The sequence below is a fragment of the Arachis duranensis genome, chromosome 9, assembly GCF_000817695.3.
Source record: "Arachis duranensis cultivar V14167 chromosome 9, aradu.V14167.gnm2.J7QH, whole genome shotgun sequence".
Taxonomy (NCBI): Eukaryota; Viridiplantae; Streptophyta; class Magnoliopsida; order Fabales; family Fabaceae; genus Arachis; species Arachis duranensis.
This window is the reverse complement of record NC_029780.3, coordinates 52,583,296-52,606,609: the sequence shown is the minus strand read 5'-3', so window position 1 is coordinate 52,606,609 and position 23,314 is coordinate 52,583,296. Positions and strand designations below refer to the sequence as shown.

Sequence of the window (23,314 nt, the reverse complement as noted above, 5' to 3'; positions counted from 1 at the left end):
GCATGGTATTCCACCACTTTAACCTTACTTTTTACTCATGCTATTGTTTAAGTGTGGGGAGGTTAATAAACCCATATTTTATGATATATTTTGTGCTTAGTTTGAGTGATTTATTCAATCCTTCACCCACTTATTCATATTAATTGCATGGTTTTAATTTTCCTTCCTTATTATGTGATGTATGTGAAAAACATGTTTCCTATGCTTTAGAATTAATTATTTTTACCTTTATTTCCATTCGATGCCATGATTAGTGTGTTGAGTAGTTTCAGATCTTCTAAGGCAGGAATGACTTAAAGGATGGAAAAGGAAACATACAAAAATGGAAGGAAAGCGTAAACAGAGTTTTGGAGAAACTGGCATCCACGCGACCGCATGGACGATGCGGCCGCATGCCAAGCGCGAAGAAGTAGTGACGCGACCGCATGACTGACACGACCGCGCACCTAAAGAAGAACACCTATGACGCGGCCGCATGACTGACGCGACCGCGCGATAAGGAAAACTCCAATTGACGTCCGCGTGGGGGCCACGCACCAGAAATTGCGGAAAATACTCACAGCGGATTCTGAAGCCTTTTTTGGCCCAAATCCAAGTCCAACAGGCATAGACCAGAGGTTATGAAGTGGGGGAATGCATCCATTCGGGGGGAGTCTCCAATTTTTAGTTACTTTCCATGATTTAGGTTTAGTTTGGAGAGAGGTTCTCTCGTCTGTCTCTTAGGATAGGGATTTAGGACTTCTCTTAGTTTTAGGAGTGACTCTCGATCGCAGGTTCAATGTTTCTTTTATTTGTCTATGAACTTTTCCATGTTACATTTGATATTTCTATTTAATATGATTTGAGGTATTTTCAGATTTATGATTGCTTTATTCTATTTATGATGTCTTCAATTTAATTTAGAATTTTCCCTTTTGGTTCTGGTTAAGTTATTGGTGACTCTTGAGTTATCAAATAAAGCAGTGGTTGAAATTGGCAGATCGCTCTAAAGCTAGTCTTCCCACAGGGATTGACTAGGACTTGAGGATCAAATTAATTATTTCACTTGACTTTCCTTTGCTTTAGTAAAGGTTAACTAAGTGGGATTAAAATCCAATTCTCATCACAATTGATAAGGATAGGACTTCCAGTTCTAATACCTTGCCAAAAGTTTTATTAGTTATTAATTTATCAATTCTGTAATCCCTTTCTCTTGTCCAAAACCTTTTTTTCAACCCCAAACACTATTTTTTCATAACCAATAATAAGAACATACCTCCCTGCAATTCCTTGAGAAGACGACCCGAGGTTTAAATACTCGGTTATCAATTTTAAAGGGGTTTGTTACTTGTGACAACCAAAACGTTTGTACGAAGGGATTTCTGTTAGTTTAATAGCTATATCTACAACATGAATATTTTTATAAATTCTTTATTAGCAAAAATCCTAACGTCAAGGACCCTAATGAGCATCTCACTAATTTCCAAAGGATATGTGACACAGTTAAATCTAATGGTGTTCATCCTGACACCTGTAGATTGCTACTGTTTCGATTTTCTTTGAGGGACAAGGCATCAAAATGGCTGGAATCGTTTCCAAAGGAAAGCTTGACAACCTGGGAGGACGTGGTCAATAGATTCTGAACAAGGTTCTACCCTCCACAAAAAGTTAACAGGCTAAGGACCGAAGTGTAGACATTCAGATAGCAAGATGGTGAGACTATTTATGAAGCCTGGGAGAGATTCAAGAATTTGGCAAGGAAATGCCCCCTGATATGTTTAATGAGTGGGTGCAACTTCATATCTTCTATGAAGGGCTGAATTATGAATAAAAAAAAGCTATAGACCGCACATCTGGAGGTTCCCTAAACAAGAAGAAGACCGTTGAAGAAGCCATTGATGTGATAGAGACAGTGGCTGACAATGATTATTTTTATGCCTATGATAGGAGTAACAATTGGGGAGTCTTGGAATTAAACTAAGTGGATGCAATCCTGGCCCAGAACAAAATGATCACCAAGCAACTTGTTGAATTGACCAAGCAAATAGAGAGGAATCAGGCTGCAGCTATCTACACTCAACCATCACCTCAAGGAGAGTTGGAAACTGAAGAAGGAGTGAGTTAACTGGGAGGAAGCGAATTACCTTGAAAACTCATCTAGGCAAGCTAATGATCCATAGTCTAAAACCTATAATTCTGGTTGGAGAAACCACCCAAACTTTGGGTAGGAGAACCAACAAAACCAAGGCCAAGACCACAGACCACACAATCCAGCCCAGTATAACAACTCCACTCCCCAAAACTCCAACCAAAGACCATACCAAACCTACAACAAGCACTCTCAAAACCCCAATTTCAACCAACCATCACCACATGAAAATGACAGAATGGCCAGGATGGAAATTATGCTTGCAAACCATGGCAAGGAATTTGAAAACATGAAAAAAATCAAGGAAAAAGTGAGAGGGAGAATAAAGAGCCGAGAAGAGGTTATTAAGAATCTCAAATCTCAAGTCAGACATCTTTCACAGCAAATTCTAAAGTCCACTGACAGTTTCCCAAGTGACACTGAGAAAAATTCAAGAGGGGAAATGAAGAAGGTAAGATGGGAAGAGTGTAAGGAAGTGACTCTTGCAAATGAAGAAATCCTGGAAGAAGATACTAGTAAGCCAATAGAACACAGCCAAGGGAGTTCCCAGAACAACATGGAGAGAAAAGAACAGGAAAATGGATCTGTACAAAGAAAAGAATCAACAGGGAAGGAAATTCAGAAATCCTATGTGCCAAGGGCACCATTTCCTCAGAGACTCCTGGGAGGTGAGAAAGAAAGGTCATATTGATGGGTGGAAGTTAGAATTCCAACACCAAAACTCACCGGCAAGTATGCCGGGTCGCATCAAGTAGTAATAACTAACTTAGAGTGAGGTCGATCCCACAGGGATTGATGGATCAAGCAACTTTAGTTGGTGATTAGTTTAGTCAAGCTAACATTGGAGAGTGATAATTGATGCAGCAGAAAGTAAATGACAAGAAAATTTAAAGTGCAGAAAGTAAATTGGATAGAAACTTAAAGAGCAAGAAATGTAAATTGTAGAAACTTAAATGACACGAAATATAAATTGCAGTTAATGTAAAGGGGACTGGGTGTTGGAAATTAAAGAAAGCAATAGATCAAGCAACTGGAAATTTAAATTGCAGGAAGAATAAAGGAAATTGGATGCTGGGAATTAAAACAGAATTGAAAATATGAAGTACAGTGAATTAAAGAACTCTCAGATGAGAAAATTCAGCAACAGATCAATTTAATACCAAAACAGAAGTGTAGAATTGTAGAAGAATCAAAATGGAATGAAAGCTTAAATCTCAATTGTTCTCTTAGCAAAACAGAAAAAAAGAAATTGCAGAAGAATAAGTTGAAATTGTAGAAGAGTGGAAATGAAACAGAAAGCAAAACTTAGATTTGATCTTTAATTCTTCAAATTCAAAAAGGAAAACTAAAAGAGAGAGCTCTCTACTCCTACTGCTTTCTAGTGGAGCCAACCTCCTCAATGAAATGAAACTGATGCCTTTTTATAGGCTTTACAAAATGAAAATAAAATTGAAATTGAAAACAAATTACAAATAAAATGAAATTCCTGATCTAGCTTGTTCTTGTTCCATTGAGTGATGATGTGGGCTTTTTAATTTTGTGAAGAATTGGATTCAAATGGAATTTTAATTGAATTTTGGACCCAAGGTGCTACTCCCAGTAGAGTGCTCGGTTGAAAAAGAGAGCGTAGCGCTCTATGCTTGTTTCCTTGGGCCCATGCCAAGCTCTTGAGTGCAGCAAAGTAGCGCTCAGTTAACGAAGAGAGTGCAGCATCCCTTTGTTTTTGGTGGAGCTCTCGTGTTCAAGTCCCAGTGAAGCCATTTCACTCATTTTCCTTTGTGAAGAGTAGCGCTCCTTCCTTGCTAGCACAAGGCCCCCATTTCGGATCCTGGTGAAGCCACTTTGCCTTGTTTTTGGTCCTTAAAGATGCCTTTCACTTGTGCCTCAATTTCATGCCAAATATGGATTGCCATATATCGTTGAAAAGCACTAAATGTCAGCTTTTCAATGCAACTAGAAGCGCATCAATTGGACGTCTGTAGCTCAAGTTATGGCCCTTTGAAGAAGGCATTGTCATGCTGTGAACGCCCAAGTTAACTTAGTGAAAAAATCTTGCTTCCAAGCTGAATTTTCACGAAAAAGTTAACTTAGTGAGCGCTGATTGCCAAATTTTCTTGATTTGGTCATGGGCCATGCTTTTAAAAGTGTGGCCTATGGCTCCAAAGTGTGCTCCAACTTTAAAGTGTGCCCTAAAACTCTTTTATTTTAGCTTATTTTGTGCAATTTTGCTTCTTTTTTCACTTGTTTCCTACAAAATTTATAAAATTAAAAGATCAAGAAAATATACCATTTAAGCACAAAAGAATGCAATATTTAAGCACTAATTATTAATTTCTTGTATGAAAAAGCATAAAAAAATATGACATGATGACATCTCATCACATATTCAAGATTCCTATATGTGTTTGCATCTCTTAGTGTCAACATCCCCTTTATCAAAACTCTCCAACAGGTGCCTACATACATCAAGTGCATGAAAGAGCTGCTAAACAAGAAAGGAACCTTAAAAGGGGGACAGACTGTAACAATGAACAAGGACTGTAGTGGCCTCATCAAGAAGGACATGCTCCTAAAGAAAAAAGATACAGGGAGCTTTCATATTCCCTATGTCATAGGAGAAACAAAAATTGACAGAGGATTTTGTGATCTAGGAGGTAGCATAAATGTGATGCATCTGTCTCTTATGAAGAAGTTGCAAATCAATGAGCTAAAATTCACGGATGTAATCATACAATTGGCTGATAAAACTCAGAAGCAGGCTGAAGGAGTAGTCGAAAATGTGTTCGTAAAAGTGGGAAATTACTTCCTCCCCACATATTTTGTTGTTCTGGACATGGAGGAAAGTTACCTCCACCCCATTATTCTGGGGAGACCATTTCTAGCCACTGCTAGAGCACTTATAGATGTGGAACAAGGAGAGTTAATCTTGAGAATACATGATGCGCATCTCACCTTCCATGTTTTCAAACCTACATCTGAATCTGAGTTAGAACCTATTATGAGGGTTACCTAAAACTGTAGGTCAATCTCGGACGAGATCTTCTGTACTGGTCGGTTTTGTTGAGTCTGACTTGATGGTGGTGGCCAGAGCCGCCATGTCCGACTTATTGGACTTGGTGGTAGCACTGATCCTTCGTCACCAGAGGGTGGTGGTACCTGAAAGGGACTCTGATGCTTAAGTTAGCAAGGGTATTAAGCAGGTTTTTTGTAGAATTATAGTATAAGTATACCTGGGTGCTCTAGTGTATTTATAATGGTGTGGAGTGATCTTCCCTTAAGATAAGATAGTTATCTTATCTTATCTTTGAGTGAAGTCATCTTATCTTATCTTCTAGGGAGCCGCCTTATCTCAAGGTTTGGCTGTGCTCCTTTATTGGGCTTGCTTTGGGCTCCCATGGTGATGTGGCTGAACTCTTTGAAAAGAGGTCGGGTAGTCATGACCTGAAGAGGTCGGTCGACTTGTCTTAGATTAGCCTAGGTCGTACAACTCGACCCAGGGCATGAACAGAACCTAAAGAGCCGAAGGATGATCACAATAAAATGTGCTTGGAGGAAAGCAACAGTGAATCAGCAGCTGAACCCCTGAAACATTCCTTGATGAATAAGCAAGAATTTCAAGAGATGCAACCACAAGAATCAGGAAGAGCAGCTAACAAGGATCTTCCTAACACAGGAGTCAATGGAGCAATATTGGAAGAAGAGAAAAGAGTTGTGAAGAGATTGCCAAGGGGATGGAGAAACAAGAAGGTTCCTACAGAAGGTTTCTCCCCTGGAGACAAGGTGATATCAATCCACCATCCACCAATCCCACCCTATCTTCTAACCATTCCATCTCAGTTACTTCAAGTGTTTACAATCAGAAAAGACCTTTCCCTGGAGAATTTAGAAATTATCAAGGAATCAAATGAGGACGGTTTCACAGTGAGAGGAGAGGACTTAAAGCATTACAATCCGCACTAATAGTAAACCAACAGTCAAGCTAATGACGCTAAAGAAGCGCTCCATGGAAGGCAGACCATGATTTAGTTTCCTTGTTTTTAATACTTCAGTATGAATAATAATTGTTGCACTAACATGAATTCAAGCTCTCATAGACAATGTTGACAACTATCCATGACATTGTAAAGCATATGATCTAATTCTAAGTTTGGTGTGCCTACAGACACACTAAGATACCTTTCAAAAAATTGATGATCATACTGCAATGTTGACATGTGTTTCTTGGAATATATAGCCAAGTATTAAGTTTGGTTTTGTGATATATTGCAAGAACAAGGCATGAAAGTCAAAGTTCTTTTGAGTTTTAAAAATCATGAAAATGCAACCATGTTTATAATTTTTAGTTCATGTTTAGAAATCGAAAAATAAAGTTTTTCTCATGACTGTTTAGCAAAAAGTGACACTAATCTCATTAAGATCTCAATGACAGTACTTGGAAGAAGCAACACTTTGAACCATATAACCAAAAACTAAGTTTGGTTTCCTCCAAAACTATATGTAAGAGCACCAAAAAGAGTCACGCTTGGTTAAACAAGCATAAGGAATGGTAGTCAAATTTTTAGTTTTAAATATTAATTATTCTCTTGCCGCCACTTGTTAGTACTTACTTCTTTTGTCTTGATATGATGGTTAGGTGAGCAAAAACTATTTAATGAAATGGAAAAAGGCTAAAACATTACTTGGGTGACATGAGGGCAGATTCCAATATAAAATATAGACTCAACTGAGAGAGCTGACCGTCAAGCTAGTGACGATAAAAGAGCGCTTGTTTGGTGGCAACCCAATCAAAGGTAGTCATCTTTCCCTGATTAAATTCAATAAAAGAGCTTAGTAGATTCTCTACATTGCAAGGAGCTAAGTTTGGTGTTACACACCAAAGAAATTTAAGGGTGAATGTGTAGTTCTAAGTTTGGTATTCCACCATGAATTTCATTAAGAACACCTTACATCCTTAGCATAACTAGTTATTAGCTCCAAACAATCAGAGAATTTACTCAAAAGTTGTTTGTTTTCAAGTTTCTAGTCTATTATCTAGTTCAGAGTTATGTTTTAGTTCATAGTTTAAATTCTTAATAAAAGTACTTGAGGTTTTCTACATAGACTCAATTTGGTGCATAAGGCAAGAAACTAAGTTTGGTGTTCACACACCAATCTAAGTTCAAAAGCTAACAAACATACATGCATGCTAATAATCTCTCAGTGCTTGGGGAACAAGAAACTTCCAATAACTTACAGGAATTCAATCAATCTCTTGGAAGGAATACACACCATTAGCTGAGAGCAAAAAGAAGGCGCCACCAAGAGGTTGTATTGTTACTTAATTCCATCTGCTTCGAAATGCTCTAAAATGGAAGTATAAATATGCTCATGTTAATAGTCAATTGTAGTTTAAGTCATTTTGCATTTTGTGTGTTTAAGTTGCGATAAGTGTGCTAGTCTAGATGATTGTGCTTTCACTTTCACTTGTTTAAAGGCTTGTCTTGTTGATGACTTACATCATCTACCCTTCTTCTTGCCTAAAAAGGACCATAAAAGAGGCATAATCTCATTTGATCATTGCAATTTATGCCTTAATTGATGAATATCATAGTAAATTGCTTTGAAATGAGTTTGTGCTGGATTTCAGGTGGAGAAGACAACAAAAATGGGAAAGAAAACAACAAAACAAGTGGGGCATGTGAAGCAGGCCTGCCACTTGGAACAAATGCCACAAAAATGTATTGGCATGGCACGTCAGAAGCTGGGCGTGGCACGCTGGTACAACATTCCATAGAGCAAAAATGAAGACCATCAAAGGGGCGTGGCACGCCAGCCCAGAGTTCACTTAGGTGTGCCACTTGATGACCAAGGCGTGGCACGCCAAGCATATAAGACCCACAATTGAATGGGCGTGCCACTTGAGCAACAAGGCGTGGCACGCCAATGAACAAGGAGACAATGTAAAAGCTGGGCGTGCCATTTAGTATCGAAGACGTGGCACGCCTGCTCAAGAAGTCCCACTAAGGCGTGCTACTTGAGTGATGAGTAAGTCGCGGCACTCCAGCACCTAAGGAGCCCAAATAAAGCTCGGCGTGCCACTTGGTATTGAAGACGTGGCACGCCAGCTCAATCATCTCACTTTGGCGTTCCACTTGAACATCCAACGTGGCACGCCAACCTCTGGGACCATGGAAAATGAAGGGCGTGATATGCCAGTCTTATGGCGTGGCACGCTGGTAGTGTTTTCCAGGGGATGAATTAAAGGGCCAGTGAACTCAGGCATGCCACTTGGGAGATGAGGCATGGCACGCTAGCAAGAATATGAAGCAAATGAAGGGCGTGACACGCCAGTCTCATGGCGTGGCACGCTGGTAGTATTTTCCAGAGAGGAAGAAGAGGAGCTAATGAACTCAGGCGTGCCACTTGGATGACGAGGTGTGGCACGCCAGCAAGAGGGTGAAGCTTTAAGAAGGGTGTGGCACGCCAGACCCTGGCCGTGCCACGCTGGTACAAATTTCCAGAAGCATGGAGATAAGTAAGATGACCTTGGGCGTGCCACTTGGTGTCAAAGGCGTGGCACGTAGTAGACGAAATTGTGATTTATGCTTGAATTGTTGTTCGAAATTAATTCCCCTTTAATGGCTCCAAAAAACTTGGTGCTCAATACCATGGTCTAAATATAACCTCACAACTTCGCTCAACTAACCAGCAAGTGTACTGGGTCGTCCAAGTAATACCTTACGTGAGTATGGGTCGATCCCACAGAGATTGTTGGTATGAAGCAAGCTATGGTCATCTTGTAAATCTCAGTCAGGCGGATAATTATTGATTATTGGGTTTTCGAAAATATAAAGAGATAATTAATTTATTAATAAAGGATAGAAATACTTATGTAATTTCATTGGTAGGAATTTCAGATAAGTGTATGGAGATGCTGTATTCCTTTTGAATCTCTGCTTTCCAATCCTTCTTACTCCTTTCCATGGCAAGCTGTATGTAGGCAATCACCGTTGTCAATGGCTACATCCCATCCTCTCAGTGAAAAAGGTCCAAATGCTCTGTCACGGCACGGCTAATCATCTGTTGGTTCTCGATCATGTTGGAATAGAATCCCTTGATTCTTTTGCGTTTGTCATCACGCCCAGCAATCGCGAGTTTGAAGCTCGTCACAGTCATTCAATCCCAGAATCCTACTCGGAATACCGCAGACAAGGTTTAGACTTTCCAGATTCTCATGAATGCCGCCATTAATTCTAGCTTATACCACGAAGATTCTGATTAAGGAATCCAAGAGATACGCACTCTAGCTTTCGCTTGTAGAACGGAAGTGGTTGTCAGGCACGCATTCATACGGATGGATGATGATGAGTGTCACGGATCATCACATCCATCAAGTTGAAGTACGAATGGTATCTTAGAACAGGAATAAATCGAATTGAATAGAAAACAATAGTAATTGCATTAAAACTTGAGGTACAGCAGAGCTCCACACCCTTAATCTATGGTGTGTAGAAACTCCACCGTTGAAAATACATAAGTGATGAAGGTTTAGGCATGGCCGAGAGGCCAGCCCCCAAGGTCTAAGAACTAAACGTTCAAAGATGTCTAATACACTAGTAAAAAGTCCTATTTATAATAAACTAGCTGCTTGGGTTTACAGAAGTAAGTAATTGATGCATAAATCCACTTCCGGGGCCCACTTGGTGTATGTTTGGGCTGAGATTGAATGTTACACGAGTTGAGGCTTATCTTGGAGTTGAAAGCCAAGCTGTAACGTGTTTTGGGCGTTCTACTCTGGTTCGTGACGTGTTTCTGGCGTTTGACTCCAGAATGCAGCATGGAACTGGAGTTGAGCGCCAGTTTACATCGTCAATTACCGAATAAAGTATGGACTATTATATATTGCTGGAAAGCTCTGGATGTATACTTTCCAACGCCGTTGACAGCGCGCCATTTGGAGTTTTGTAGCTCCAGAAAATCTATTTCGAGTGCAAGGAGGTCAGATTCCAACAACATCAGCAGTCCTTTGTCAGCCTTTTATCAGAGTTTTGCTCAGGTCCCTCAATTTCAGCCAGAAAATACCTGAAATCACAGAAAAACACACAAACTCATAGTAAAGTCCAGAAATGTGAATTTAGCATAAAAACTAATGAAAACATCCCTAAAAGTAGCTTGAACCTATTAAAAACTACCTAAAAACAATGCCAAAAAGCGTATAAATTATCCGATCATCAGCACACCAGGTTACTTGGCCATTTAAAATGTCCTGGGTGTGCCACTTTGGCTCGAAGACATGGCACGCCAATGAGTTAAACAGAGGACAGCGTGCCACTTGAATGGAGAGGCGTGGCACGCCAAATCAGAAATAGAAGGAGCGTGACACGCCAGAGAAGCGCCAATCACACGCCAGCTGGAAGATCACGTGTGTTGAGTTTCTTTTCCCTCCAAATTGTAAATTCTTTTCACTTTTGTAATTTTCCTTTATTTTTTAGATCTAGGAGTAGTATAAATACCCTTGGAAGTATTGGAAAAGGGTTAGCAAGTCACAGAGTTTAGTTTTGGATTTCACTTTTTACTTTTCACACTTGATCTCTTCCATCTTTTGTACTTTTTCTCTGAGCTATGAGTAGCTAAATTACCTCTCATTGAGAGAGGGAGCTCTATTGTACTTAATGGATTAATGATAGTGAATTCCTTCTTCTCTTCATCTTCTCTTTGATTTGCTAGAATGAATTTCGATTTTCATGCTTAGTGTTCAATTTACTTGGAAAAGAGATTGAATGTAAAATGGGTTTCATGGGAACCTTAGAAAAGGAAACATGAAATCATGCTAGAAATCCCTTCTCACACTTGAGTAAAATCTGGGTTTTGGTGTTTGGATATGGTGACATATAATCCTCCCTCTACTTGGACCTATGATGATGTGTGGTATAATTAGGGACCAAGCATATCTCTCCTCATGAGCAATTAGACCAAGGAATTTGCTATTGATCAAGATCTGAGAGATTGAGTCACCAAGGGATTGGGGCTCAATCAATCATGATTGCCAAGAGGTCAATGAGTTGCATGATTGAAGAGGATATGAGCTGAATTTAATCCAAAGAGACAATATCTCCTGATCTCAATGAATTCCCCCATTCTTATCTCTCCAATTCTCTTATAGCTTTACTTACATTCTGCAAAAATCCCATTCTCCTTTACATTCCTGTTATTTCCATTTATGCATTTTATTTCTTTCTTTTATTCCTTTGCCATTTATGTTTCTGCCATTTATAATTCTGCACTTACAACTTATTCTGTTGAGCTTGACTAATTTACCAATTGATTAAAATTGCTCAAATTTACCAATCTCTGTGGATACAATCCCACTCCACTGTGGGTTAATACTTGACAATAATTTTGGCGCACTTGTTAAGAGCGGATTCATCAATATTATTGGGAAAGGGTAGTGAATTCCGGCCGATCAAGATTTATGGCGCCATTGCCGGGGATTGGTTGAATTTGATAATGATTAAACTGATCGGAGAGCTAGATTAAGCATTTTTTTTATTTTTCCTTAATTGTTTTCTTCTTCATTTCCTAGTGTAACCTTTAAATTCCTTTCTAATATCTATTTTTCTTTCTTGTCTTTCTGAGATTTCTTTAGCTATTCATTGTGCATACTTTCACTCTTCTAACTGTTTGATTGATTGCATCACTCAAGCTAATCACTAATTTTAACTAAGGAGATTCCTTCACTTGCTCTTTTCTTGTTGTGTGTTGACTGTATGACAGGTAAAAGAGGAGAGACTTCATCCTCTTTTCATAGTGAACCTGAGAGAACCTTCCTTAGATTGAGGAGGGAGGCTAGAGGCAAGGGTATAGTTGGAGAAAAACCAGTAGAAGAAGATCTAACAACCACCATGGAAGATGAAGTGCACGAAGATGTTGGAAGAGGAGCTGGAAATCAAGCTGGGTAAGAGAGGAGAGTCTTGGGCTCCTACATCAACCCAAATCCAGGAAACTGTGGCAACAGCATCCTCAAGCCAACAAACCATTCCAATAATTTTGAGTTGAAACCTCAACTCATCACACTAGTCCAGAATAACTACTCATATGGAGGAGGTGCTCAAGAAGATCCAAATCAACATCTCAACACATTCTTAAGGATATGCGATATTGTTATGTCCAATGGTGTACACCTGACACCTACAAACTACTTCTGTTCCCTTTCTCCCTCAGAGATAAGGCAATAAAGTGGTTAGAATCATTCCCCAAGGAGAGCCTAACCACATGGGAGGATGTTGTGAACAAATTTCTAGCAAGATTTTACCCTCCACAGAGGATCAACAGGCTAAGAACTGAGGTGCAAACCTTCAGAAAGCTAGATGGTGAAACTCTCTTTGAGGCTTGGGAGAGGTTCAAAGATCTAACAAGAAAATGCCCACCAGATATGTTTAATGAGTGGGTACAGCTCCATATTTTCTATGAAGGATTAACCTATGAATCGAAGAAGGCTGTGGACCACTCTTCAGGGGGTTCACTCAACAAGAAGAAGACCATTGAGGAAGCCATAGATGTCATTGAAACTATAGCTAAGAATGACTACTTCTATGCTTCAGAAAGAGGCCAAAAGAAGGGGGTGCTGGAACTCAATTCTATGGATGCCCTGTTGGCAAAAAACAAGACAATTGCAGCACAATTGGCAGCCTTAACCAAGAAAATGGAAAACAATCAAGTTGCAGTTGTCCAAGCTCAAGCACCACCCCAAGAAGAAAATGAGCCAGAAGTTGAATGTGAGCAAGCAAACTATGTGCATAACCCCTCTCGACCACCATATGACCCTAACACCAAGACATATAACCCAGGATGGAAGAACCACCTAAATTTTGGGTGGGGGAACCAACAAAATCACAACCAAGATCACAACAAACCATAGCAAGCCAATCAATACCAGAATCACAACTCCAACCATTAGTCAAATAACAACAGACCTTACCACAATCCACCTCACACATCATATCCTTCTAACCAGCAAACACACCACCATCAAGACACACTAACCCCAACCTCACAACCATGTGAAATCAAGGGTAACTTTGAGAGAGTTGAGGCCGCAATAGCACAGCTATCATCACAGCTCACAGGGGCCATTTCCACCCTCTTCGAAAGGCAAGCACAAGCTAAAAAGAAGATAGATGCCAACTACGAAGAATATAGGTCGAATTTGCAGAACCAAGGTGCAGTAATCTCAAAACTAGAAGCACAAGTGAGGTTCTTATCTAAGCAAATCCCAATGCATACACACACATTTCCAAGTGACACCATGGCCAACCTAAGAAGGGAGTGCAAGGCCATCACACTTAGAAGTGGAAAAGTGGTAGAAGAGGCCACCCCAAACCAGGAGAACCACGAAGAAGAAGCTACAGAAAAGCCTGAAAACAGGAAGAAAGAAGAGGTCCCTAGCCCATCTTCACCAAAGCTAATCTTGAAGCCTTATGTGCCAAAGGCACCATACCCATAAAGGCTAAGGAAGGATGGAAAGGACAGCCAATTTTCTAGATTTTTGGAAATCTTCAAAAAGCTCCAAATCAACATACCATTTGCTGAAGCACTGGAGCAAATACCCCTCTATGCAAAGTTCTTGAAGGAGCGCATGACAAGAAAAAGAAACTGGGGAGAAAAGGAGACTGTAGTCCTAACTGAGGAGTGTAGTGCCATCATACAAAAGAAACTCCCCCAGAAAATGAAGGTCCCAAGGAGTTTCCAAATCCCCTACATCATAGGGAATATCACTATTAGAAAGGCTTTATGTGACTTGGGGGCTAGCATCAATCTCATGTCCTTGAACATGATGAGAAGGATGAGAATTGAGGAAGCCAAACCAACAAGAATGGCACTTTAACTAGCTGACAGTACAATTCAAGTTTCCACATGGAATGGTGGAAGATTTATTGGTGAAGGTAGGAGAATTCATCTTCCTAGCTGACTTTGTTATGCTGGATATGGAAGAAGAGGCAAACAGTTCAATTATCCTAGGAAGGCCATTCCTAGCTACTGCTGGAGCCATCATTGATGTGCGAAAAGGAGAACTAGTCTTGAGACTACATGAGGTAAAGATGGTCTTCAACGTCTTCAAGGCAATGAGTTATCCCAAGGAAGCAATAGGAGAGTGCATAATGGTAGACACTATAGAACAAATAGTCCAAGAAGTCTTGGAAGAAGAGCAATATGAAAGAAGTATGGAATTGGGGCAACAAGCACCACGTGAAGAACCACCACAAGGAACCATGGAAAGTTCAATCATGACAATCCACACAGACAACAATGGAGAAGAGGCACCAAAACTAGAGCTAAAAATCCTACCTACCCAGTGATCACCAACTCAAGCTTGAGTATGGAGCAAGAAGAGGAGCTCATCCAAGTGCTAAAACAACACAAGGATGCTATAGGTTGGACACTCACAGACTTAAAAGGGATCATCCCTTCAATGTGTATGCACAAGATCCTATTTGAGGAGGGTGCTAAGCCCTCAAGGCAACAACAAAGAAGGTTGAATCTAACCATGAATGAGGTAGTCCAGAAGGAAGTGTTGAAGTTATGGCAAGCTAGGGTGATCTACCCCATCTCAGACAGCCCTTGGGTGAGCCCGGTACAAGTACTTCCAAAGAAAAGAGGAGTCACTATTGTACCTAATGAGAAAAATGAGCTGATACGAACAAGAACAGTGACTGGTTAGGGAATGTGCATCGACTACAGGAAGCTCAATGAAGCCACCAGGAAGGACCACTTCCCCCTACCATTTATGGACCAAATGCTTGAGAGGCTGGCTGGACATGAATACTACTGCTTTCTTGACGGTTATTCGGGTTACAACCAAATAGTTGTGGACCGAAAGGACCAGGAGAAAACTTCATTTACTTGTCCATATGGTGTCTTTGCTTACAAGAGGATGCCCTTTGGACTGTGCAATGCACCTGCAACATTCCAAAGGTGCATGCTCTCCATATTTTTAGACATGATTGAAAGGTTTATTGAGGTGTTTATGGATGACTTCTTTGTATTTGGTAACACATATTCTGATTGCTTGCATTATTTAGCCCTGGTGCTAAAGATGTGCCAAGAGACCAACCTTGTTTTAAACTAGAAAAAATACCATTTCATGGTTACAAAAAGAGTGGTCCTTGGTCATAAAATCTCAAAGAAGGGCATAGAAGTGGACAGAGCAAAAGTACAGGTGATTGAAAAGTTACCCCCTGCTTGCAATGTCAAAGCAATTAGAAGCTTTTTGGGACATGCTGGTTTCTGTAGGAGGTTTATTAGAGACTTTTCTAAGGTTGCCAAGCCATTGAGCAACCTACTTGTCTCTAATGTGCCTTTTATTTTTGATAATGAATGCATGTTAGCCTTTGAGGATCTTAAAAACAAACTTTCCTCTGCACTTATCATAGCACCACCATGTTGGGATCTATCCTTTGAGTTGATGTGTGATGCATCAAATTTTGCTGTGGGTGGTGTTTTAGGACAGAGGAAGGATAAATTGGTGCATGTCATTTATTATGCCAGCAAGGTCCTTAATGAGAATCAAAGGAACTACACCACTACGGAGAAGAAATTACTTGCCATTGTCTTTGCTTTTGATAAGTTTAGATCATATCTCATTGGTTCTAAAGTAATTGTATTCATTGATCATGCAGCACTCAAATACTTTCTTACCAAACAAGAGTGCAAGCCAAGGCTAATAAGATGGATCCTGCTACTCTAAGAGTTTGACATCAAAATTAAGGATATGAGTGGAGCAGAGAACAAAGTTGCTGACCACCTTTCACGGATCCTACAAGAAGAAGAAGGAGCACACCATCTTGCAGTGAATGAAAGCTTCCCAGATGAGCAATTGATGGTGATACAAGAGACCCCTTGGTTTGCTGACATAGCCAATTTCAAGGCCAATGGGGAACTACCAACCAACATCAACAAACACATGAGGAGAAAGCTCATCAAAGATGCCAAATACTATATCTGGAATGAGCCATATTTGTTCAAAAAGTGTGCTGATGGGATCTTAAGGAGGTGTATATCCCATGGAGAAGGACAAGAGGTGCTTTGGTAATGTCATGGATCTGCATATGGAGGCCACTTTAGTGGAGAAAGAACAACAGCCAAGGTGCCCCAATGTAGATTCTATTGGCCAAGCATTTTCAAGGATGCAAAGGACTTGGTGTCAAGGTGTGATGAATGCCAAAGAGCTAGTAATCTACCCAGGAGTAACAAGATGCCACAGAGATTTATAATGGAGCTAGAACTATTCGATGTATGGGGCATTGACTTCCTGGGGCCTTTCCCATCCTCCTACTCAAATAGTTATATACTTGTAGCTGTAGATTATGTGTCAAAGTGGGTGGAGGCTATTACCACCGCCACAAATGACAATAAGGTCGTAATGAGCTTCTTAAGAAAGAACATTTTCAGCAGGTTTGGAGTTCCCAGAGCACTCATTAGTGATGGAGGGACACATTTCTGCAATAAACAACTAGAAGCACTCCTTCTCAGATATATAGTCAAACACAAGGTGGCAATCCCTTATCATCTGCAGACCAACGGGCAAGCAGAGATTTCCAACAGGGAGCTAAAAAGGATTCTTGAAAAAATTGTTGAAAGCTCAAGGAAGGACTGTTCTAAGAAGCTAGACGATGCTTTATGGGCCTACAGGACAGCCTTCAAGACCCCCATTGGGATGTCACCATACCAATTGGTATTTGGCAAGGCTTGCCACTTGCCAGTTGAACTAGAGCATAGAGCCTTCTGGGCTCTAAAACTACTAAACTTTGATGAGCAAGCTGCTGGAGAAAAGAGGCTAAGGCAACTCAACGAGCTGGAAAAATTTAGGAACCAAGCATATGAGAATACAAAGATCTACAAAGAGAACACAAAAAAATGGCATGATCAAAAGATAGCAAGGAGGGAGTTCACTGAAGGACAAAAGGTGTTATTGTACAATTCTAGACTTAGGTTCTTCCCTGGGAAGCTTAAGTCTAGATGGTCTAGACCCTTCACCATCATCAAAGTGTACCCCTATGGTCAAGTGGAGCTCATGGAGGACAAAACACAGAGAACCTTCACTGCAAATGGCCATAGACTCAAGCATTACCTGGGGGACTCACTGGATGAAAAGAGAGTGAGCTACCACCTCAACTAAAAAAGGAAGAACGTCAATCTAGTGACGATAAAGACGCTAGTTGGGAGGCAACCCAACACTTTATATCTTTTTGATTTATTGCTTTATTAGAAGTAGATTGTGAATATTAGCTTAGGAAGTTAATTTCAGTTTTGATAGTTAGGATAGCTTTGTGAGTTAATTTGTCTCCTATTTTTTGGAAGTGTAGCTGTATGAAAGCATTTACTAATGATGATGAATGATTGGGCTAAGAACTAGCTAAAAAGCTAAGTTTGGTGTGGCCACTCACCAACTTGATCTAGGCTTACAACCATTTGGATAAATTAAATTTTTAAGGAGTAAGCCTAGAGATTAAGTTTGGTGTGGCCATCACCATACGAGAATCAATCAGCATGCCCAATACCACTCAATTTGGAGGCATTTAATATATTGGTGGAGGCTTTAATGAGAATTTTAATGTGGTCAGGGGAGATTAAAAGCAAAGAATGTGAAAGCATTGGAATTACTTCTTCCCCATAAACACATTAAAAACCCAATGATGAACCCAATTTATTGAGATGCAAATGAATTAAGTTTGGTGTCCAAAGGGACATATTCAGAGGGCACAAAGGGATAAGGGTTGGCGCCTCTTCCCATGCTAGGCGCCACTCCCCAAGTGGAAAACATTGAATTCCCTTCTTTTCCCACCATTCGAACCACACCCTTCACTCCTATAAATCCCCTACCCTTCCCATTCCCTCCTACTTCAGAACCCATTCCATAAACAAAACAAACTCACACAGACCCTTCTTTTTTCTTTTCTCGTTCTTCTTTCTCTCTATCTTTCTACTTGATTGGGAAAATCAAGTGCTAAGTTTGGTGTTCGAGCAAAACTTTGTTTTGCTTGTGTTTCCTTGCAACACTCCATTAATATCTCAGAACCCTCAAACACACTCTCTCTCTCCACCCAATGGTACCACCAAGATCCTCAACCTCAAAGAAAAGAAAGACCAAAGAACCAACCTCAAGTTCCTCAAGCTCAAACTTCAATGAGTACAAATTCCTCTCAGTATTCAACCAAAACCAATTCTATGGTTGGGTGAGTGAGAGGGAGATCATCCCAGAGGTCAGCTTCCAACTGGGAAAGAATGAGCACCTTGAGATCAACATTGAGATCAACAACAGGGGCTGGGCACTCTTCTGCAACCCACCAAAGAAAGTGGTGGAAGGAGTGGTAAAGGAGTTTTATGCCAATGCCGTGCCACAGCTAGGGCAAATTTATAGGTATATTAGCTTTGTGAGGGGGAAGTCTATTGACTATAGTCCCTCTAACATAGAAAGGGTGCTGATGGTGAAAAGGATAAACTCCACTTGGAGTTATGAGGAGAGGATGAAGCAATCAGACTCAGGATTTGATGAAATCCTGAATGAAATCTGTGTACTAAATGTGTAGTGGATCAATGACAAAGATGGAAAACCCAACCAGCTGAGGAGAAGGGACTTGAGCCCCCAAACTATGGGGTGGCTAGACTTTGTGAGAAGATCTTTGATCCCTACATCAAACACATCTGAGGTGACCAAGGAGAGGGCTGTACTTATATACAATATAATGAAGGGAGATAACGTGAATGTTGGGGAGTTGATTGCCAACAACATCAACAAGATACTGAAGAGCACTAACGAGAGCATAAGATTGGCATTCCCCAGCATCATACAAGAGCTATGTGATGACGCTGGAGTTGAGAAGGTGATTGATGAGGTGTTGTTAAAGCAAGATAAACCTATAACTGCCAAGAAGATGGCCAAGGTGTTGGCCGTCAATCCACTTCAAAGGGCTAGAGAGCATAGAGCTCATGCTCATGTGCCACAACCACAACAACGAGAGGAAGAGGAGGCAGAGGATCAACCACAATTTCTGGCACTTCAACCACCACCATACCAACAATACCAACAATTTCCTGAAGGAATAGATTGGGAGCAGCTGCAAGGAGATGTACACCAAATGAAGGGAGATCTGCATCAACTGAGGGAAGATGTCAACCAATTTCAAAGTAGTCAAAGGGAGCAATAGAACCAAGTGAACGAGAACGTGCAAAACCTCCAAGGAAGCTTTGAACAACTGAAGGAGCAGCAAGGAAGGATCAACTGGGGAGAATTGCAAGGCAACTTAGGGATGATGCTGGAATATCAATTACATCAAATGAACAGCCTTGCTGAATTCAGACACCTCTATAAAGCTAGAACTATAGCAAGAAAGGATTATGACTGCTTTGCACAAACTAAGTTGAGTTACTTGTGCAATGTAGTAGCCAACTTGAATCCCAATTACCCCACCTATATGTAGAAATTGGAGGAACTCAGTGGACGGCAGGAGGAAATTACGTATCAGCACAAAGAAAATATGAAGCCCAAGGACAAGAAATTACAAGAAGGATCCTCCAAAAAGGATGGAGATGACTCCTCCCCCTATAAGAAGAAGGACAAAGGCAAGGGGCCAATGAACTAAAGAAGCTGCATAAGGTTGTTGAGTTCCATAGTTGACATTTCCCAAATTTCTGAATTCTGTTTAAGTTTTTATCTGTTTACTTTATGTTTGAGAATAATTGATAATGTTAGGATAGTTTATGTTTTATTTTGCTTGAAGTCTTTTGTGAGTCCTTTGATATGCAAGAAGGAAAATGCAATGATAACTATAGTCTTTATTTACATCAATAAAGTAGAGTTTGTCTCCATAAGAGTTGTTGTGAGTGTGTAAGAACAAGAGTAAATGAGACTAAGACCATGAAAGCTTATTCAAAAGAACTAAGGAACAAAAGACTAAGTGAAGAACCTTGAATGAAGTGAAAAAAAATGAGTCATGAAAGGTAACTATTCCTAGAAGGCATGACAAGTAGAGGTCGAGGGGTGTTCCTTGAATATCTATAAAACCAAGAAGTAGTAAGCAACAAAGACCCAAGGCTCTGAGCATCAACTACTAGGGAGGGAAGAGAAACATTGAAAAACTCAAAAAAAAAGGGAGTTAGAAACCCTAGTAGATGCTTGTGGTGAAGATGTGTCAGGAAGAGGCCTGGGCAAGTAAATTCTCAGGGGTGTTTCAACACATAGCACCCTAAGCCAACTGGCTTGGGAGTGTTAATTGCAAGCCTAACTAAAGGGTTGTCTTGAGACAAAACACTTAGAGTAATAGTCAATAAACAGAAAAGAAGCACAAAAGGAGAAAATGAGCTAACTACTTCAAGGTGACAATCAATGAAAAGGACCCCTAAGACACATACTTGGAAAAACCCTTAAGGATCTAGGAGCTCTTTGTGATGTTCAAAGCATTCATGCATGTGTTGAGCACTTAGTCCAATTCTTAGTTATATTGTATCCATTCAAGGTCAAGTCTCAATTCACCAAAAAGACAACTCACATTGATTTTCTTGGGACAAGCAAAGCTTATGTTTGGTGTTGTGATGACCTACATTATCTACCATTTTTCTTGCATAAAAAGGACCATAAAAGAGGCATAATCTCATTTGATCATTTCAATTCATGCCTTAATTGATGAATGTCATAGTACATTGCTTTGAAATGAGTTTGTGCTGGATTTTAGGTGGAAAAGACATCAAAAATGGGAAAGAAAACAACAAAACAAGTTGGGCATGCGAAGCAGGCGTGCCACTTGGAACAAACGACACAGAAATGTATTGGCATGGCACGCCAGAAGCTGGGCGTGGCACACTGGTACAACATTTCAAATAGCAAAAATGAAGACCATCAAAGGGGCGTGGCACGCCAGAAGCAGGGCATGGCACGCTAATTCGTTACTAGAAGAACCATCACTATGGCGTGCCACTTTGTGTCGAAGGCATGGCACGCCAGCCCAGAGTTCACTTGGGCGTGCCACTTGAAGACCAAGGCGTGGCACGCTAAGCCTATAAGACCCACAATTGAATGGGTGTGCCACTTGAGTAACAAGGCGTGGCACGCCAGTGAACAAAGAGACAATGAAAAAGCTGGGCGTGCCACTTGGTATCGAAGGCGTGTCATGCCAGCTCAAGAAGTCCCACTATGGTGTGCCACTTGAGTGATGAGGCATGGCACGCCAGCAGCTAAGGAGGCCAAATAAAGCTGGGCGTGCCACTTGGTATCAAGGGCGTGACACGCCAGCTCAATCATCCCACTTTGGCATGCCACTTGAATATCCAGGTGTGGCACGCCAACCTTTGGGATCATGGCAATTGAAGGGCATGACACGCCAATCTCATGGCGTGGCACGCTGGTAATATTTTCCAGAGGAAGAATTATAGGGCCAGTGAACTCAGGTGTGCCACTTGGGAAATGAGGCGTTGCATGCCAGCAAGAAGATGAAGTAAATGAAGGGTGTGACACGCCAGTCTCATGGCATGGCACGCTGGTAGTATTTTCCAGAGAGGAAGAAGAGGAGCCAATGAACTCAGGCGTGCCACTTGGATGATGAGGTGTGGGACGCCAACAAGAGGGTGAAGCTTTAAGAAGGGCGTGGCATGCCAGACCCTGGGCGTGCCACGCTGGTACAAATTTCCAGAAGCATGCAGATAAGGAAGATGACCTTGGGCGTGCCACTTGGTGTCGAAGGCGTGGCATGCCAGGTTACTTGGCCATTTAAAATGTCCTGGGCGTGACACTTTGGCTCGAAGGCGTGGCACGCCAATGGGTTAAACAGAGGATGGCGTGCCACTTGAATGGAGAGGGGTGGCACGCCAAATCAGAAACAGAAGAAGCGTTTGTTGAGTTTCTTTTCCCTCCAAATTGTAATTTTCTTTTCACTTTTGTAATTTTCTTTTATATTCTAGATCTAGGAGTAGTATAAATACCCTTGGAAGTATTGGAAAAGGGTTAGCAAGTCACATAGTTTAGTTTTGGATTTCACTTTTTACTTTTCACACTTGATCTCTTCCATCTTTTGTACTTTCTCTCTGAGCTATGAGTAGCTAAATTCCCTCTCATTGAGAGAGGGAGCTCTATTGTACTTGATGGATTAATGATAGTGAATTTCTTCTTCTCTTCATCTTCTCTTTGATTTGCTAGAAGGAATTTCCATTTTCATTCATAGTGTTCAATTAACTTGGAAAAGAGATTGAATGCAAAATGGGTTTCATGGGAACCTTGGAAAAGGAAACATGAAACCATGCTAGAAATCCCTTCTCACACTTGAGTAGAATCTGGCTTTTGGTGTTTGGATATGGTGACATACAATCCTCCCTCTACTTGGACCTATGATGATGTGTGGTATAATCAGGATCAATCATATCTCTCTTCATGAGCAATTAGACCAAGAAATTGGCTATTGATCAAGATCTAAGAGATTGAGTCACCAAGGGATTGGGGCTCAATCAATCATGATTGCCAAGAGGTCAATGAGTTGCATGATTGAAGAGTATATGAGCTGGATTTAATCCAAAGAGACAATATCTCCTTATCTCAATGAATTCCCCTATTCTTATCTCTCCCATTCTTTTATAGCTTTACTTACATTATGCAAAAATCCCATTCCCCTTTACATTCCTGTTATTTCCATTTCTGCATTTTATTGCTTTTTTTTATTCCTTTGCCATTTATGTTTCTGCCATTTATAATTCTGCACTTACAACTTATTCTGTTGAGCTTGACTAATTCACCAATTGATTAAAATTGCTCAAATCTACCAATCTCTGTGGATACGATCCCACTCCACTGTGGGTTAATACTTGACGATAATTTTGGTGCGCTTGCCAAGAGCAGATTCATCAATATTATTGGGAAAGGGTATTGAATTCCGGCCGATCACTTGTCCCCTGAGTCTTTTTATTTCAATAAAAGAAATGTTTGAACAAAAAGTGAAATAGTTTTTTGTTAGCAAGAAGTGAAATAACAGTAAGTGGTGGTATGTATGTTTGATTGTGTAGTAGCTCACTTATAATAAATAAAGGGTAGATTGTTCCCCTTTTAGTGAAAACTAGCATATAGTCTATGAATCTTAGCAAACAAAAGCCCTTGGATGAAAGAAAAACAAATAGAAAGAAAGAAAAAGAAAAGCCAAAAAGGGCAACCAAAAACAGAAGAAAGCAAAA

The 23,314-nt window shown here is 40.5% G+C and overlaps 2 protein-coding genes and 1 non-coding gene across 3 annotated transcripts; 2 read left to right on the top strand and 1 right to left on the bottom strand.

The window, feature by feature from the left end:
• Positions 1 to 1,652: 1,652 nt before the first annotated feature.
• Positions 1,653 to 1,759, bottom strand: LOC127742265 (small nucleolar RNA R71). The gene has a single exon (XR_008003453.1). It is a non-coding gene; the product is annotated as a small nucleolar RNA R71 (small nucleolar RNA).
• Positions 1,760 to 2,366: 607 nt separating this feature from the next.
• LOC107488917 (uncharacterized) lies at positions 2,367 to 5,141 on the top strand. Its single transcript, XM_016109707.1, has 2 exons — positions 2,367 to 2,809; positions 4,547 to 5,141. The coding sequence occupies exons 1-2, from the start codon at positions 2,367 to 2,369 to the stop codon at positions 5,139 to 5,141; spliced, it is 1,038 nt and encodes a 345-aa protein (XP_015965193.1).
• A 10,734-nt stretch (positions 5,142 to 15,875) lies between these two features.
• LOC107488916 (uncharacterized) lies at positions 15,876 to 17,282 on the top strand. The gene is made up of 2 exons (XM_016109706.1): positions 15,876 to 16,184; positions 16,482 to 17,282. The coding sequence occupies exons 1-2, from the start codon at positions 15,876 to 15,878 to the stop codon at positions 17,280 to 17,282; spliced, it is 1,110 nt and encodes a 369-aa protein (XP_015965192.1).
• The last annotated feature ends 6,032 nt before the right edge of the window (positions 17,283 to 23,314 follow it).

Coding starts and splice junctions, on each gene's coding strand:
- LOC107488917 (XM_016109707.1), top strand. CDS start 2,367: ATGGCCAGGATGGAAATTATGCTTGCAAACCATGGCAAGGAATTTGAA. Junction 2,810..4,546: donor CTGGGAGGTGAGAAAGAAAG/GTCATATTGATG, acceptor TGCATCTCTTAG/TGTCAACATCCCCTTTATCA.
- LOC107488916 (XM_016109706.1), top strand. CDS start 15,876: ATGAGTGGAGCAGAGAACAAAGTTGCTGACCACCTTTCACGGATCCTA. Junction 16,185..16,481: donor CCCATGGAGAAGGACAAGAG/GTGCTTTGGTAA, acceptor TATGTGTCAAAG/TGGGTGGAGGCTATTACCAC.